The sequence below is a fragment of the Artibeus jamaicensis genome, unplaced genomic scaffold, assembly GCF_021234435.1.
Source record: "Artibeus jamaicensis isolate MK-2021 breed Jamaican fruit bat unplaced genomic scaffold, CSHL_Jam_final contig_475, whole genome shotgun sequence".
NCBI classification, from domain to species: domain Eukaryota; kingdom Metazoa; phylum Chordata; class Mammalia; order Chiroptera; family Phyllostomidae; genus Artibeus; species Artibeus jamaicensis.
The window spans coordinates 926,296-944,512 of record NW_026521852.1 but is presented as its reverse complement, the minus strand read 5'-3'; the positions used below and the strand labels follow the sequence as shown (position 1 = coordinate 944,512).

Here is an 18,217-nt window from a genome sequence, read left to right as displayed (position 1 = left end):
CTGTAAGGATGGCTGGCTCTTCACAACTGCTGCTTCTGCTGCTCTAAGTTCATAGTGACACATCTAACAATGGGCAGGATTCAGTGTATGTGAGCAGGTCCAGCATTTTTGGGGAGCTATATGCAAAAAAATGGGGAGCAACAACAAACCAAATCCCCAGGTCCTCTGCATCTGTCCCCCAGTCACCTCCAGCCTAGGATGACCTTCAGAGGAGATTGGCTATTGCTTCACTTCTGCCCTCAAATTTCAGGCCAGTTTCTTAAGCTTCAACCCTAACCTAGAGCCTTATAGGCAAAGTAAGTCTGGGTGACCTAATTCAATTTAGCGTGAGTGACACTGTATAAAACCACTATACAAGTAGAATATAACTTATTTTCCTTTCTCTCCACTCTTTACCACCCTCCCTGTTTGCAACTTTCTTTATCTTTGTAAATGAATATTAGTAATTTATGTTTGCACTTATATCATTTAGATTTTTTGAATGTTTAAAATACAGTAGTCTACAGTTTCATAAATGTTCTTGTGTATATGCAAATATATTCAAATTCTATTTCCTACTGCTACATGTCTGTGTTGCTTCTCTTTTCTTATATATTTTATTTAAGGCAAGGATCTTTTGATTTTATTTCTTTAAAAAGCTATTCTGATTTCATTTCTAACAAAAATGAGAGGAAAACAATTGGAAAAGAGTGAGGGGAACACTGTGTAAACTATGTCATCATATAAATAAGTGCTATTTGCAATGAAAAGAATGTGAATTGTATTAATAAATGGACATGTTTACAGGGGAGGGGAGAGCAAGGGGGTAATTGGGGCATCATTTTATAATAAAACAATAAAAAGTGGGAAAAACAAGTAAATAAAAATATGCAATATTAACAATGTGAATTGTGTTAATAAATAGATGTTTATAGCAAATAATATAAATAGAAAATGCAGAATTATGCTTTTGTTTTGCACAACAATTACAACTTTGTAAAATCTAATCTACATGTTAGCAAAGGTTAATAGCAAATAATGAATGTTATAATGACAATAGTTTAGTTAGTAATTCATTGGAATGTTCTCACTAGTTATGTCCATTCACTATTATTTAAATTGTTTCCTTTTCCAGGTATTAAATGTGAGCCACCCCCAGCCATCTCCCACGGGGATTTCTTTAGCATCAACAGAGAGTATTTTCCTTACGGAACGGTGGTGAAATATCGCTGCAATCCTACAAAGACAAGGGAAAAGTTTGTCCTCGTGGGTGACGAGTCAATATATTGCACCAGCAAAGACAATCGTTTTGGCACCTGGAGCGGCCCTCCACCTCAGTGCCTCATACCTAATAAATGCACCCCTCCAGACATTGAAAATGGAATAAGGGTATCTGAGAACAGAAGCTTCTTCTCCTTAAATGAAATCGTGAGGTTTAGGTGTGAGCCTGGCTTTGTCATGAAAGGACCCTCCAGTGTGCGATGCCAGGCCCAAAACAAATGGGAGCCAGAGTTGCCCAGCTGCTCCCGGGGTGAGTCTGACTGAGGCTTTGAAGGGGCCTGCAGAGGACCCGAGCTGTAGGAGGACCAGGGTATTGGTGTATGTTCTGGGGGTTATGTTCTGGGTGGTGAGTGGTGTGAGTAAAGTTTCTTGGGATGAGGCATAAAATTAAGTCAGTGTGTGTGTTTTTGTGCATGTAAGTGTGTGTGCGTTCAAGTTGAAAAACAAAGCTGAATACCATCACAGAATGTGAGGTTTCCTTAGGATTCTAATAAACAGAAGTTCTCTGAACTTGTCACTATCTCCATTTTTCATCATTTACCAGTTACTCTTGAGTACAGTAGTAAGTGATTTCTCTGTTTGGGCATGAAAATATAAGCTGAAAACAATGGCATGTCCTAGTTACCATTCTTTCATGATTTACAGAGAAAATTGAGTCTTAGAGAGGATAGAAAACTTTCCAGGATTAAACAGATACTAAGTCATAGACTAAAGACAGAAATCCAAGTTTGCCTGACTCCAGAACCGTGGAAATCAAAAGGCAATCTAGGTAATTCAAGGAGTGGGGGATTTAGTACAGATAATAGGATATAAGACTGTTGGAAAGGCAGGAAGAGCAAATGGAGGAAGGCTGTTTGCAGAGTGCAGGAAGCTGCCCTACTTCTGGGGTAGCCCACACACAGCTACACTCACTGCTAAAACTGTCACTGAGAAGCTTCTCCTCCAAAGCTGATGTAGATTCCAGGATGCAGCTGAGGTCCCTGGAGCCAAAGCCATGGCATTGCTAGAAGTGATGTTGCCACTGCCCAGCAAGGACCACCAACACTGCTACTTCCCAAGCCTCCTCTAGAAGAAGAATGGCCTATCATCTTCCTGCCTTTTAATTTGCTATATATTCCACCAATTGACCAAGTCTAACCACAACCCAGCTGGAAAGAAAGATAAGCAATTGTAGTTTGCAGGCTTCCAGTCTAGTCAAAGGAGAATGCAGAGATGTGAAGCAGGTGGTTCACAGAAATGTAATCAACGCAGCATTTAAGTATCACATCGCTGTGCTTTTGTTAATCAAGACAGGCAGGGGGTTAATGAGCCCTGAACATGGCTTTTAGGGCCTCAGAATGTTTCCAACATCATTTATCTAGTCTAATCCCCGATTTTATTTTATTCTTTGTTTTTTAAATATATTTTATTGATTACGCCATTACAGTTGTCCTATTCCCCCCTTCATTCCCCTTCACCCTGCGCATCCCTCCTCCACCATTCCCCCCCTTTTGTTTATGTCCATGTGTCACAAGTTCTTTAGATTCTATATTTCCCATACTATTCTTGCGCTCCCCCCATCTATTTTCTACCTACCATCTATGCTACTTATTTTCTGTACCTTCTCCCCACTTCTCCTCCCACTCCCCTGTTGCTAACCCTCCTAGTGATCTCCAGTTCTACGGTTCCACTCCTGATCCAGCTGTCCTCTTAGTTTGCCTTGTTTCAGGTGTGGTTGTTAATAACTGTGAGTTTGTTGTCCTTATTTTTATCTTCTTTTTCTTAGATAAGTCCCTTTAACATTTCATATAATAAGGGCTTGGTGATGATGAACTCCTTGAATTTGACCTTATCTGAGAAGCACTTTATCTGCCCTTCCATTCTAAATGAAAGCTTTCCTGGATAAAGCAATGTTGGATGTAGGTCTTTGGATTTCATGACTTGGAATACTTCTTTCCAGCCCCTTCTTGCCTGTAAGGTCTCTTTTGAGAAATCAGCTGACAGTCTGATGGGTACTCCTTTGTAGGTGACTGTCCCCTTATATCTCACTGCTTCTAGGATTCTCTCCTTCATTTTAATCTTGGCTAATGTAATGATGATGTCCCTTGGTGTGTTTCTTCTTGGGTCCAACTTCTTTGGAACTCTCTGAGCTTCCTGGATTTCCTGGAAGTCTATTGCCTTTGCCAGATTGGGGAAGTTGTCCTTTATTATTTGTTCAAATAAGTATTCCACTTGTGGCTCTTCCTGTTCCCTTTCTGGTACCCCTATAATTCAGATGTTGGAATGTTCAAAGATGTCCTGGAGGTTCCTAAGCCTCTCCTCATTTTTTAAAAATTCTTATTTCTTCATTGTTTTCTGTTTGGTCCTTTTTTTCCTTCCTTCTGGTCTACTCCCTTGATTTGAGTCCCAGTTTCCTTTCCATTACTATTGATTTCCTGTGCATTTCCCTTCATTTCAATTAGTTTAGCCTTCATTTGTTCCTCTAATTTGTGACTAAAATCAACCAGTTCTGTGAGCATTCTGATCATCAGTGTTTTGAACTGTGCATCTGAAAGTTTGGCTGTCTCTTGGTCACTTAGAATATTGGCTCTGGGGCTTTAAGCTATTCTTGAGCCATAATGTTTTGGTCTGTTCTCACCTGTTATGTATGAGGGGTGGAGCCTTAGGTGTTCATCAAGACGGAGCAACCCAGTTGCTGGGCTGTATGTGGGGGCAGGGTCAGAGATGGGCAATGGCATTTGTTCCTCTCTCTCTCAGATTTTTCTCCCTTCTGCCACTTCCCACAAGCAAATTGGGCCCTTCTGGTGCTGGTTCCAGGTGTGTGGGCTTGTGTACCCTCCAGAACCCTGTGGATCTCTCCAACAAACTCTCCCAGCACCTTGACCCTCAAAGTCTTTCCAATTGGTGCTTTCAGGCTCTAATTCCTGTTGCTGGGGCTCTGGCCTGAGTGGTCTGTCTCACCGCTCACTCCTTTGCTTGGTTTATCTGTGCTCAAATGCATTACTGTGGTCATCCAGCCGCCCTGCACCCTCGCTGGGTCTGCCCATTGCCAACCATGCCTGGGATCTGCCAACCACTGCCTGTGATCCTGGGTCAGTCAACCGATCTTTCCTGCTCAACCCCACTCTACCACTGACTCCTCCTCCCCTCTTACCAGTCTGGCCGAATGGTTCATGGTTGTCAGACTTCCGTACAGTTCAATTTTCTGTGTTTTGGCTGCATTTTTTTACTAAAAATTTGTTGTCTTTAAACTTGGTTGTGTGAGGAGGTACAGTGTTCCCACCTACGCCTCCATCTTGGCTGGAAGTCTCCTTCAAATGTCTTAATCCATCACAGCACCAACTCACCAGAATCTCAACCAAATCTTACCAGCTCAGAAGCGTCAAATCTCATCATGTAAATCAGTATCTGCAAGGGCTCCAGGTACAACCCATGCTGAGGCATAATTTTCTGTGAACCCACATTGCAGGTTCAATTCCTAGTTGGGGTGCATACAAGAAGGCAGCCAATCGATGTTTCTCTTTCATGTTGATGTTTTTCTTTCTTCCTCTCTCTCTCTCTCTCAACATTTCCCAATTATCCGCTCCAAGCCTGTTTGTTATTGTACAGACCCAAAGATTTGCAGTACAGTCACGTCTTTCCAGCATTTTCAAAAGGGCTACAAAATTGTTTGGGTGCAGCCATTTTCTCTAATCCCCTATTTTATATTTGAGAAAGCTGAAGTCAAGAGAGGGGAACTGACCTTCTCTAAGCAAAAATGAAATGATTTTTTTCATTTCACTACAGTTTCATATAATTTATTTGAGATCAAGTACATTCAGACTAAGTTAAAATAACTCCTCAAGAGACAGTCAGAGACTCAGTTACAATATGCTGCATACAATATGCACTCTCATTAGGAGAGCTGTACTTTTTCTAGAAGATTTTGTTCAGTGGTTGCCTATCTTTTTGTTGGCATGAAATGAATGGTTAAGTGAGACCTGGCTATATGGATTATAGAAAAGAGTCTCAGAGTTCTCCAAGTCATTTCAGGGGGCCACCAAGAAAGGAGTTACAAGGGGATGAGAAAAGATGTGAGTCTTCTTTGTTGTACTAGATGTGGTCAGTAATTAGCAAATCTGTTAGGTAAGACTTGGACACAAGCATTCTTTATTGCCAAAAAGTAAAAGTTGGTGATGCTTTTCTAGAAAGTAGTGTGAAGATTAAAAAAATCCTTCAAGCCCTGGTGAGGTGGCTCTGTTCAGTATAGCATCATTCCCATACATCAGGGTTACAGGTTCAATTCCCCATCAGGGCACACATGGGAAGTGACCAATGAGTGCATCAGTGGGTGGAATAACAAATTGATCTCTCTCTCTCTCTCTCTCATTGCCATTAATAAAATAAAGATACTAGTCAGCCAAATTAAATATATATATATATATATGGATTTAAATTATAATTCTGTTGTTCAGATTACCACTGAGAAAAAAGGGATTTTCATACAATTAACAGCACTTGGGTCTCTTTTTCCAGTATGTGAGCCACCTCCAGAAATCCTGAATGGTAAGCTCACCCTCAGTGACAAGGACAACTTCTCCCCTGGGCAGGAAGTGTTCTACAGCTGTGAGCCTGGCTATGACCTCAGAGGGGCTGCCTCTCTGCGCTGTACGCCCCAGGGGGACTGGAGCCCCGCAGCGCCCAGATGTGCAGGTATATACACTCCTCTCCCATTTGAAGTTTTTAGCTTGGGGCTTTATTCTCCATCTGCCTAGGTTACCTGTTTTCCTTTTTTTTTTTTTTTTTTTTTTTTCAGTGAAATCATGTGTGAAATTCCTGGACGAACTTCCTAATGGCCATGTGCTCTTTCCACTTAATCTCGAGCTTGGAGCAAAAGTGTCCTTCGTTTGTGATGAGGGGTGAGTGTGAGCTTGCCAGGCCTTCTGGAGACTGAAATTGGACTTAGAAGTTAATTCAAAGGGGGAAGTTTTGGTGTGGGTAGAAAAAGAAAAGCCTCAGGGACATTAAATTTTGAAAGTGTGTAAGAAAACTAAGTAAGAAACACATGGAACTACTAATATGAGCTAAGAAGGAAAAATTGGGACATATATTAAATGGCATATATAAAGATAATATAATAAATGGTTATGAATACATATATTATACATTGTTTGAAAAAAGCATATTTTCTAAGCAGAGAAGAATAAAAGTTCTGGAGAGTCCCAAGAAAAGTTTGATATGTAACAAAAAGCTTATTAAAATACTAAGATTATTTAAGAATTATCGGTCATTTCTTTAACAATCAAAAGTGGAATTTGTAATAGGAGCAAAAGTATAATAATAAGTATTTTAATGTAATAATATATCTACTGGGTTAAGATCATATATCTATCATTGGGTTAAGTGTTCTGAATTGTGATCATGGTGGCTGATGTGACGTTTTAGGTAAGGCCATTAACTTGTTTGTGTGAATCTGGTGCTCTTCAGTGTGTGCACATCTGGGCATGGGAAGGATCAAGCATGAGCCATGAAAGACCTGTCTCAGACTGTTCCAAAGAATCCCAGCAGGCACCCAATGCCAGAACCCAATAAGATTTAAGAGCCACCAGGGTCCCACATAACATTGAAAATTCTGGATGCTTTCATACGAAGTAATTTCTGATCTCCTTTCCTTTTCCCCTGGAGTATTCAAACCTAGTCTCCAGTGGCCCAGTGTGCTTTTGTGAGCCTCCCTCACAGCCATCACAGATGTAGAGACCAAAGAACAGCCCTTGTTCTCTCTGCAATTATTCTCTGTTTTGTTTTTTCAGTCCAAACTGGGAACTGTTTTAGTTGCTCTCAAATTATCAGAATTAGGTGGCCATTGCATTAGAAAACTGAGTTTCCCATCAGAGCAATGAGTAGAGATTTATCAGGTTTGTGTTGGAACAGTCAGCTAAAGATTCACTTCTCAAAGTCTGAGTCCAGGATCAAGGAGATGGCTGCTCTGCTATGCCTGCCTTCTTCAAGGCTGGGACTGCATGTTATGTGACCAGCTCACAGTGCTTTACTGTTCTCTCCTCCTAGAGGCCATGATCTGTCCAGATTGGAGTGGCCTGCAAACCTCTGTCACCTGTTGGTTTAAGATGCTTAGAGTTTTGGCAAACTGAATGGCATTTTGGCTAAACCAGCTTGCCTATTCATTACCTTTCTCTTCTTTAGATTCCATCTAAAAGGCAATTCTGCTAGTCATTGTGTCTTGGCTGGAATGGAAAGCCTTTGGAATAGCAGTGTCCCTGTGTGTGAACGTGAGTAGAAGGAAAACACTTTAGGACAATTTCTTTTTTTTAACCTGGTTAATATTTTGACCTGCAAACATGGGTGGCCATACTATGGCCATCCCTTCATGGTCTTGTTTTTTTATCTGAATTATTGTGAAATAGTTGCTGACTTTACTAGTATTTATCTGTGATCAATTTGTTGAGATGCACTTTGCTGTACACCATGAATTTGGGGAAGCATTTGCTCTCTGTCATTTTGAATTCTGTGTTCTATGTGATATATCCTAGTTTCCTTTCAAGTCAATCGAGATTAAATAATGTGAATCTTTGACAATCTCTTCCTTCCTTCATTTTTTTCCTTCCTTTCCTAATTCTTTCTTTTTTCACCCACCAGATTGCAATTGTTCTACAATTTTCCTGCTTATTTTCTAATATATAAACACAAACATTCTTTTTTTACATTTGATGCACATCACAAGTTTTGTTTTACATCTTTTAATAGTTCACTTTCTATTATATTTTTTGTATTACCACTTACCCCAATACACTTTTCTACTACCATCTGCATGCCTCTCCCTCCCCATAACTACACTTTTGTCCTTTTCCATAGTTCTTTCTTTTCATCTCAATCTTCCACCTTGCAAACCCGATCCCCAAATCTCTCAACACACTATTTATATCTGTCTCTATTTTTAAAAATTTATTCATTGAAACAACTATTTCCTGAGTGCATAGTATGTGTTTGAATGTCTCTTAAACACTGATGTTATACCAGTGAACAAGATAAGTTAATTCCCCATCCCCTTCTTATTTATTCCAAGGTGAGTGATAGTCAGGAAAATGAGCAAACAAATAAATGTTATGGAAGCAATTGCAAGAATGAGGGCAAAGTGAAGAGCAACATTATATGAGATAAGCAGTTTAAGATTCCTTAAACTCTCAAAAATGTAACTAAATAAACTATGTTCACAAGTAATAAGCTGATGAAAAATGAGTCTTTGATGTGTAGCATCAATACCATGTTCTCCTATTCTTCTCATTTATATTTTGCCCAATATAAAACAAGAACTTGCTTCATCTCTTGATCATAAAGATTGGAATATATATGTCAATCAAATTTTACTACAATGTTTTTGTTGCTAAATATATATGTTGCATCCACCAACGTGAGAGACAAATTGTCAGAAACTTTCAGGATTCAGAGATGTTATTTTATTGGCCAAAGTTTTAACCTGCGCAGGGGCAGACCCTCAGAGTGTCTGGAGACACAGTGCTCATAAGAGCTGCAAACGAGAGCCGCCCTAAGCGCTTACAGCTAAGTCTTTTTATAGATGTGAGCAAGCAAGCATTGTATAGAAGCAAACTTGGCTGTTAGCTACTGGCTACTTGGGTGGTGCAAGCATGACCTAAGCTTTCTGGGTTTTGAGTAATGGAAACATTTTAATCTAGATACTTGAACAGGTGGTCCTCTACTTGTTCAGCCCCATTGGTTTTGTAGTTCCACCTTCTCCACTCCCTATGTTCTTTCCTAATTTCCTTGTGGTTTCTGCCTCCAGGCCAAATCTCTTTAAGGCAGTCCCTATTTTATTCTCTATTTTTCTGGTTTCAACAATATACTCAGACATGAAAATGTACTTTTTATAGTAAAACTTATAAGAATATGACTTATATGTACATGTCTGCTATCCATGAAACCAAATATTTCTTGATGAGACATAATAAGTGGCTGGCTAAGGGACATGTATTAAAGCTCAGTTACTGATTGAACTATATTTCTTATTTTTTATGACTCTTCCTTATTGCAGTAGCTTCTTCCAAACCCTAAGCCTAGTTAGAAACAACAATAAAAATGAGAATGGGACTGCTTTAAACAGAAAAACAGCAACTAGAAATAGGTAACAATTTGAAACCTTGTCAAAATAAAGAAGAAAATTAAGTCACAAGCAGATCCATATATTTTAAAAAAAGAAAACAATTGAATTGCTAAGAATTATTACAATGACCAAAGATGCTCCAATTCATTGTGTCAGCACACTGTCATAATCAAGATTGATGGCCAGTATAAATAAATTATCAAGGAAGGGTTTCATATCTTTAATCTGATTAGTACACACGGATACTATGTAAAAATTTTTATCAAGTATGTAAGCTCCTTGGAAGACAATGACTTTATCGTGTGTGTCCCAGGGCCCTGAAGAGTGGCTGGCACAGAATAAGTGCTCAAGTAAAATTTATTAAGTATTTGAATGAGTTACCTTTCTAAGGGATATTTTTCTTCTAAAGATTTTTAATAAAGTTAAAATATTTCTAAAATATTTTCCTTCCAAACTTTTGGAACTTAATTTAAGTGTGTCAAGTTTTATTATCCAGAAGACTCAACTATCAGGGAGATTCAAGATAACCCACTTCTTTTGTACTTTTTCAATGAGAAATGACAGTGAGATCTTATTTCATTTGGCTCATCTCATCAAAGGCCTACACCAAAGACATACTGTCATAATTTTTTTAAGATAGCACCAACTCTAACACCCTATGACTGTGGAATACCTCTGGAGAAAACTCCTCAGTGAAGCTTACAGCCTTTGCCTTCTTTCCAGAAATCTTATGTCCAAACCCACCAGATATCGATAATGGAAGACACACAGGAGAACCTCTGGAAATCTTTCCTTATGGAAAAGAAGTAACTTACACATGTGACCCCCACAAAGACAGAGGGACGACCTTCATTCTCAGTGGGGAGAGCACCATACGCTGCACAAGTGACAGTCAAGGGAATGGGATTTGGAGCAGCCCTGCCCCTCGCTGTGGACATCCAGGTTAGTGCACACTACCCCACATCCTAAATGGTTCCAGAATACCTAAAATAGAACTTCCAAAATTTTGGGAGTGGGCACCGTTTACAATTGCTTTGTACACAACAAAGCAATTGAAATTAAGACATTTTGGCCTAGGTTGTAAATTAAAATAATGCTTATTTGGTTCTTTGCTTCCAGTAATTTTAGTCATTTAATTCTTCTCACTTTAGTACAAGGGAATTGAACAGGAATATCAACCTGAAGGAAAATACAAAACAAAGAGAGTATGTATATCTAAGGTCTGGAGAAGGTTTCCTAAGACACCCGCCACTCTAAGACAGCCATCTTCAGGACATAAACACAGAAAGGAGAAAGTGAATTGTACAAGGGACCCTAGTCTTGACATTACTTACCGACTACTGAGAAACTCTGAGAGAAAAAAAACAATCCTAAGAGAAAAAGAACCAAGGGAAATTTCTCAGAAGTCATTTTTGTCCTCACTGCCCTCCTCTATCATAATGGCTTCAATGTCAGGTGCACTTATGAGACTGTTTACCAATGTAGAGACCTAGTCCATACTTACTGAATCTATAATGAGACATAATCTTCCCTTAAGTTCTATGATTTTGTTTTTCATCACAACCCTATCTGAAATGGCAACCCTTGTTTTATTAGATAGATTAGACTGGAGATATCTTCATGTGTGATTTGTCCTTAGGGTTACATTTCAATCATAATTGGGACTCCTTGAACTGGAAGCTAGTAGAATTAATATTTCAGCTGCAAGATAAAAGTAAAGGGTGATATAAATAAACTAATATCACATGGAAATCTTGAAAATAAGCCAATATTTTTATGTAGAGAAATCATTGAATAATCTCAAGAGTTGAGAAATTGCTTTATAATCTTCCAACCAAAAAAGTTCTGGGTGCAGAATTGGTTGTGATATAACCATTTCTGTTTGAATAAGTGATTGGAAGGGAGGTGGAGAACAGCTGAAAGAGAAACCAAAAGAGAAGGTATTGTCAACCCAAGTAGAAATGATTTCTATTTTTCTAAGCATATGTACTTTATTAGAGTCACACATTTTGAACCCAAAGTGAGCCTAGAGCTAATAGGCCATAGGGGCATGGAGCTTTAAGTAGAATTTAATTCAATATACACTTCCAACAATGTTTTCTCATAATGGCAAATGTAGTATGTTAGTTTGTTTATTTTAAGGAGATGCTATCGGTTCCCCCTTGTGTCAAAGTGGCTTGCTTAGGAATCAGACCTACAGAACTAGTGGCTTCTTCCTAGTGTCAAGAAATACCTTGTGTTCTCTGATCACACTTGTGAGCCCTCCATGGGGGTTTCGATGCACTAAAGGACAAGGAAACCAGGCAGAAATGGTGGAATCTGGGCAGGAGAGCTCTTTCCCCCCCAAAAAAAAGGGGAAAATTGAATTGGAGCTGTTTTGTACAGTAAATTATATGAGCAAAATGACCAAAGAGTGGAATGCCCTTTCAGGAAGTATATTTTCTAATGGACATGTGCTAATAATGGAACTTCCCCTCCCAAGGTTAGGTGGAAATGATCTCTCCAGGACTAAAAGTTTCTTTTGCTCTGGCATCAACTCTAATGGGTGAGAGAAATAAGGTCCTTGGGTATCTTTACATTAAATGTGCTGTTCTTGATATCTTGTTTCCTAGGTTACTGTAATGCCCCAGGTCATTTTCAATTTGCTAAGCTGAAAATCCAAACCAATGAATTTGAGTTTCCTGTTGGGACATCACTACAGTATGAATGCCTCCCTGGGTACTATAGAAAGTCATTCTCTATCAGTTGTCTAGACAACCTGGAGTGGTCAAGTGCCAAGGATGTCTGTCAACGTGAGTAAACCCTGCATTGGAGCTTTACGGTGTCTGTCAAATTATCCATAGGATCTTATCTAATCTTTTCCAAGTTTAGAGATAAGGAAACTTTGCTTCTCACAAGTGCCCCCACAGGTGGATGTAAGTCAGTGTTGTAGATCATCCCTAATTATTAGTTGATGTGTTTGTTTCATGAGAATTTTCCAAGAAGTATTTGCAGGAAATGAAACATGTTTTACAGGAAAAAATAGAGAAGATAAATTGTTTGAATAACCAGGTAAGAAGAAAAAGTTTATACTAGTATGCAATAAGGCCATAATTAACCTTTACATTTTGATGACAAATTTCAGGTAGAGATAAGACAGGTCTAGATGAGAAGTCTGTGTTAACATGGTGTCTAGTAAGCAGCCCAACTCAGTTGGGTAAGTCAAAAATCTGTGGAACCTTCAGAATTGTATGTACTTGTTGGACAGCTATACAGTGAGGTTGGGACCTTATGTACTATAAAAGTTCATATTACTCTGGCTCCAAAATTCTGTTTCTTGCCACAGGTAAAGTATGTAAAACTCCTCCAGATCCATTGAATGGCATGGTACATGTAGACACAAACACCCAGTTTGGATCCAGAATTAATTATACTTGTAATAGAGGGTAAGTTGGCAGTAACATCTTTGATTCAAGATTTGCAGAATGGCAATACTACCGTTTAGTCACATGGCAGTAGAAAGGAGACTAGACTATAACCATCTGCTGCTTAAAAGCCTGAACCTACATGTTTCGGTGTCTGATTGAAATGAACAAAGGTATGACAAGATAAAGGGGGAAATCTGTTAATCTTGCTGGAAAACACTACAGTGCATATAACAAAATCAAGGTCCTCACCAGGTACAAAGGAAGAAAATGTGGGGAGAGTATAGTCAAACCATATAGTGAAACCGTATAAACAGCCCTAACACAGTGCACATTGCTGGAATAAAGGGAAGCCCATGGAGCATTGAGTGAGAAAACAAATCTTCAAGGTAAATGCACTATTAGTTTTCTAGGGCTGCCATAACAAAGTACCAGGAACTGGGTGTCTGAGAACCACAGAAATGTATTCTCAGACAGTTTTTGAAGTCCAGAAGTTCAAAATTAAGGTGCTGGCACAACATGATCCCTTCAAAGCCTCAGAGGGAGGTGCTCTCCTTACTTTTGCCAGCTACTGGTAGCCTCAGTCCTTCTTGGCATGTGGCTACATCACTCCCACTTCTGCCTCTGTCTTCCCATGGCCATCTTCCCTCTGTGTCTGTGTGTCCCCTTCTTCCCCCTCACCACACACAGAATTTCTCCTCTCTGTATGGCTTAATGTCCAGAGTTCCATCTTTATAAAGATGCCATTCCTATTGGATTAGGGCCACCCTAATGGCCTCATGTAGTCTTGATTACATCTTCAAAGACCATACTTCCAAATGAGGCCACATTCATGGGGATTGGGATTTAGGAGTTTAACATATCTTTTTGAAGAAAACTATTTAGCCTGCAATAGACCCCTGTGAAAATGTCTGACATAAAATGTGTACTAGGTGGTTGTCCTGCCCTTGGTGTTTACCCTTGCTCAGCACACAGTGGACTCTTGACTGTACTCTCATTTTGAGCAGCTGAGCCCATTAGAGAATCTGGGCTACATTTGTGCCACAATTAGCACTGGAAGGTCATTTTGGTCTGTCCTCAGCAAATGTATTTGCCACCCAAGGCCTAGAAGACCATAGTACATGTAATCTGACAAAGTAAAATTAGAGCAAATCTAAATACTTTCTCTTTCTCTGAGCACTTTTAAGTACAGTCTCTAAATACTCTGGCTGTACCTTCTTCATCTTTCATTACTGAGTGAGGTGAACCTGTCTATTGTATGAAACAGCAAACCATCAAGCTCATGACAAATCACAGAAAAAATGTAAACAGACCAATTTGAAGAATCAGTACTTCTTCTCACAAAACAGAGTTGCTTCCAAGAGATTGGGAAGACTAATCAAAAAATGTCTGGTGTATGTATTTTTTAACTTTAATTTTATTGTTGACACTGTTAGAATGTTCCAGCTCCACACTTTTGCCCACCTGCACTGAGACCATGGCCCACCTTCCCTCTGACCATCACCACACTCTTGGCTGTGTCTCTGGGTTATGCAACTATGTTCTTTCACATTTATCTTCATGTTCTCTTATCCAGTTCCCCTCCCCTCTCCTCTGACAGCCGTCAATCTGTTCCATGTATCCATGCCCCTGCTTCTATTTTGTTTGTGAGTTTGTTTTGTTCATTAGACTCCACATATAAATGAAAAAACATGAAATTTTTCTTATTTGGATGGGCTTATTTTACTTAGTATGATAACTTCTAGCCCTTGATAATTTCAATGGCCATCTGTGTATCTTCTTTGGATAAGTGTCTGTGGAGGTCCTTCACCCATTTTTTCTTATGTAAATTGGAATTATTGTTTTCTATTTGTTACATTTTCATTGTTGTTCCAGTATAGTTTTCTACATTTTCAGCCTACCATGCCTCCACGCCCAATCCATCCACACCTCACATCCTCAAACCTACTCTCTTTGACTTTGTCCATTTGTCCTTTTTACACACGTGTCCACGTGTGTTTTTCAAAGGCCCTTCTCCTATTATCACCTATGATCTCTCTCCCCTGTCCTCTCTGGTTACTGTCACTTTGTTCTTGATTTCATCCTCTCTGATTGTATTTTGCTTGCTTCTTTGTTTTGTTGATTAAGCTGCACTCATAGGTGAGATCATATGGTATTTCTCTTTCACTGACTGGCTTATTTCACTTAGCATAATGTTTTCCAGTTCCATCAGTGCTGTCCCAAAGGGTGGGAGCTCCTTTCTTTCTTCTGCATAGTATTCCTGTGTATAAATGCACCAGTTTTCGATCCACTCATGTACTGATGGGCACTTAGGTTGCTTCCAGTACTTAGCTATTGTAAATTGTGCTGCTAAGAACACTGGGGTGCATAGGTTCTTTTGGATTGGTGTTTCAGGATCCTTAGAGTACAACCCCAATAACAGTGGTATTGCTGGGTCAAAAGGCAGTTCCATTTTTAGTTTTCTGAGGAAGTTCCACACTGTTTTTCATAGTGGCTGCACCAGTCTGCATTCCCACTAACAGTGCACCAGGGTTCCCTTTTCTCCACAAGTTTGCCAGCACTTGTTTGTTGATTTGTTTATGATGGCCATTCTGACCAGTGTGAAGTGGTATCCCATGTGGTTTTAATTTGCATCTCTCTGATGGCTAGTGATGCTGAGCATCCTTTCATATGTCTCTGAACCCTCTGTACATTCTCTTTGGAGATGTTTCTGTTCAGATCATTTCCCTGTTTTATAATTGGATTGGTTTTCCTCCTGGAGTGGAGTCATGTGAGTTCTTTATATATTTTGGAGATCAAACCATTGTCTGAGGTGTCATTTGCAAATATATTTTCCCAAAAAATTAGTTCTCTTTTCATTTTGATGCTGTTTTCTTTAGCTGTGCAGAACCTTTTTATTTTGATGAGATCCCATTTGTTTATTCTTTTTCTTATGTCCCTTGGTCTAGGGGACATATAGATCAAAATATTGCTGAATAAAATGCCTGAGATTTCCCTGCCTATCTTTTCTCCTCCAGGACTTTGATGGTGTCATGACTTATATTTCAGTCTTTTACCCACCTTGAATTTATTTTTGTATATCGTTTAAGTTTGTGATTCAGTTTCTTTTTTTTTCTTTTTCTTTTCTTCATGTAGCTGTCCTGCTCTCCCAACCCCATCTACTGAAGAGGCCCTTTTTACTCCATTTCATGCTTCTTCCTCCTTTGTCAACTATGAGTTGACCATAGAGACTTGAGTTTATTTCTGGGCTCTCTATTCTGTTGCACTGGTCTATGTGACTGTTCTTAGGCCAGGACCAAACTGTTGTGGTTACAGTGGCCTTGTAACATAGTTTGATATCAGGAGGGATCATAGTTTGTGATGCCTCCTACTGTGTTCTTCCTCCTCAAAATTGCCGCGGCTATTCCATCCATTTTGAAAATTGGATTGTTTGTCCTTCTGGTGTTAATTGTATAAATTCTTTATAGATTTTGGGAATTAACCCCTTATTGGATATATTATTGGTAAATATGTTCTCCCATACAGTGTGTTCCCTTTTCATTTTCTTTGATGGTTTCTTTGCTGTGAGAAAGCTTTTTAATTTGACATACTCCCATTTATATATTTATTTTTCTTTTGTGCCCCTTATCTTAGGAGACATATCAGCAAAGATATTGCTGATATGAGATGCCTGTTCTCTTGTAGAATTTTTATGCTTTTTCAACTGACAGGGTTTTTTTTTTCCATTTTGAATTTTTTTTGTGCGTAGAGTTACTTAGTTTTTTAGTTTCATTTTTCACATGTACCTGTAGAGTTTCCCAACACCATTCCTCACAGAAACTGCCTTTACTTCATTGTATTCTCTTGTATCCTTTCTCGAATATTAATTGCCCTTATAGTCATGGGTTGATTCCTAGGCTCTCTGTTCTGTTCCACTGATTACATGCCTGTCCTTATGCCAGTACCAGGTTTTTTTTATTACAATGCCCTTGTAGTATCGTTTGACATCAGATATTGTGATACCTCCAATGTTCTTCTTTGTCAAGACTGCTGAATCTATTCAGTGTCTTTTCTGATTCTATATAAATTTTTGCATTATTTGTTCTAGGTCTGTGAAACATACCATTGATATTTTAATGGAATTGCTTTGAATCTGTAGATCACTTTGTGTAGAATGGACATTTCAATGATGTTGATTTTCCTAATCCACCTATTTATATCTTCCTCATTTTCTTTCTTCAATGTCTTACAGTTTTCCAAGTACAGTTCTCTTAGTTTCTTGGTTACATTTATTCCTAGGTACCTTGTTTTCCTGTTGCAATAGTAAATGGGATTGTTTTTGTAGTTTCCCTTTCTGATAGTTTATTATTTGTGTATAAAAGTCACTCCAGTTTCTGAGTATTACTTTTATATTCTGCTATTTTGTGAAATTCATTTATTAGAACTATGAGCTTTTTGGTGGAGTGTTCAGAATTTTCTATGTTATAGCATCATGTTGTCTATGAATAATGACCATTTTATTTCCTCTTTTCCAATTTGGATACCTCTTATTTTTCTATCTTGTTTGATTGCTGCAGCTAGGACTTCCAGGAATATGTTGAGGAAGTGTATTGAAAGTGGACATCTCTGACTTGTTCTCAATCTTAAGGGATACACTTTCAGTTAGTGTTTAAGTATGATGTTGGCAGTAGGTGTTTATATATGGACTTTATTATGTTGAGGTGTGGTCTCTTCATTTCTACTTTGCTGAGTGTTTTTTTTTAAATTTATTTTTCAAGAGAGGGGAAGGGAAGGAGAAAGAGTGGGAGAGAAACATTAATGTGTGGTTGCCTCCCGTGAGTCCCCCGTTGGGAACCGGCCTAGCAACCCAGGCATGTGCCCTGACTGGGAATTGAACCTCGATACTCTGGTTCGCAGGCCCACGCTCAATCCACTGAGCTACGCCAGCCAGGGCTGCTGAGTGTTTTTAATCATATATATCTGTGCTAGATTTTATCAAATGCTTTTTCTCCATCTATTAATATAATCGTGTGTTTTTTATCTTTAATTTTTTAGGTGATGTATCTCCCTTACTGATGTGTGAATATTGTACCAACCTCTCATCCTCTGAATAAATCCCACTTGATCACCATGTATAATCTTTTCAGTGTATGCTAGATCCAGTTTGCTAATATTTTGTTGAGGATTTGGGCATCTATACCCATCAGGGACATTGACCTATAATTTTCTTCTTTCTAGTGTCTTTATCAGTTTTTGGAGTCAGAAGAATATTAACCTATTAACATCAGCTTGGGGCTCTTCTCCATTCTTCAGTTTTTTTGGAATAATTTGAGGACAGGTATTATTTGTTCCTTGAATGTTTCATTAAATGTACCTGCGAAGCCAACCAGACCCACACTTCCATGTGCTGGGAGTTTTTTAATTACTACTTCAATTTCATTCTTTTTTCAGTCTGTTCATGTTTTCTGATTCTTCCCGATTT

General features: G+C 38.9%; 1 protein-coding gene across 1 annotated transcript in view; it reads left to right on the top strand.

The window, feature by feature from the left end:
- The window catches only part of CR1 (complement C3b/C4b receptor 1 (Knops blood group)), a 133,135-nt gene that overhangs the window by 33,430 nt on the left and 81,488 nt on the right, over positions 1-18,217 (top strand). Inside the window, 7 exon segments of the mRNA XM_053667902.1 lie at positions 1,115-1,510; positions 5,755-5,931; positions 6,035-6,137; positions 7,420-7,505; positions 10,076-10,294; positions 11,965-12,144; positions 12,678-12,777. Coding sequence (XP_053523877.1) covers positions 1,115-1,510; positions 5,755-5,931; positions 6,035-6,137; positions 7,420-7,505; positions 10,076-10,294; positions 11,965-12,144; positions 12,678-12,777 — 1,261 coding nt within the window.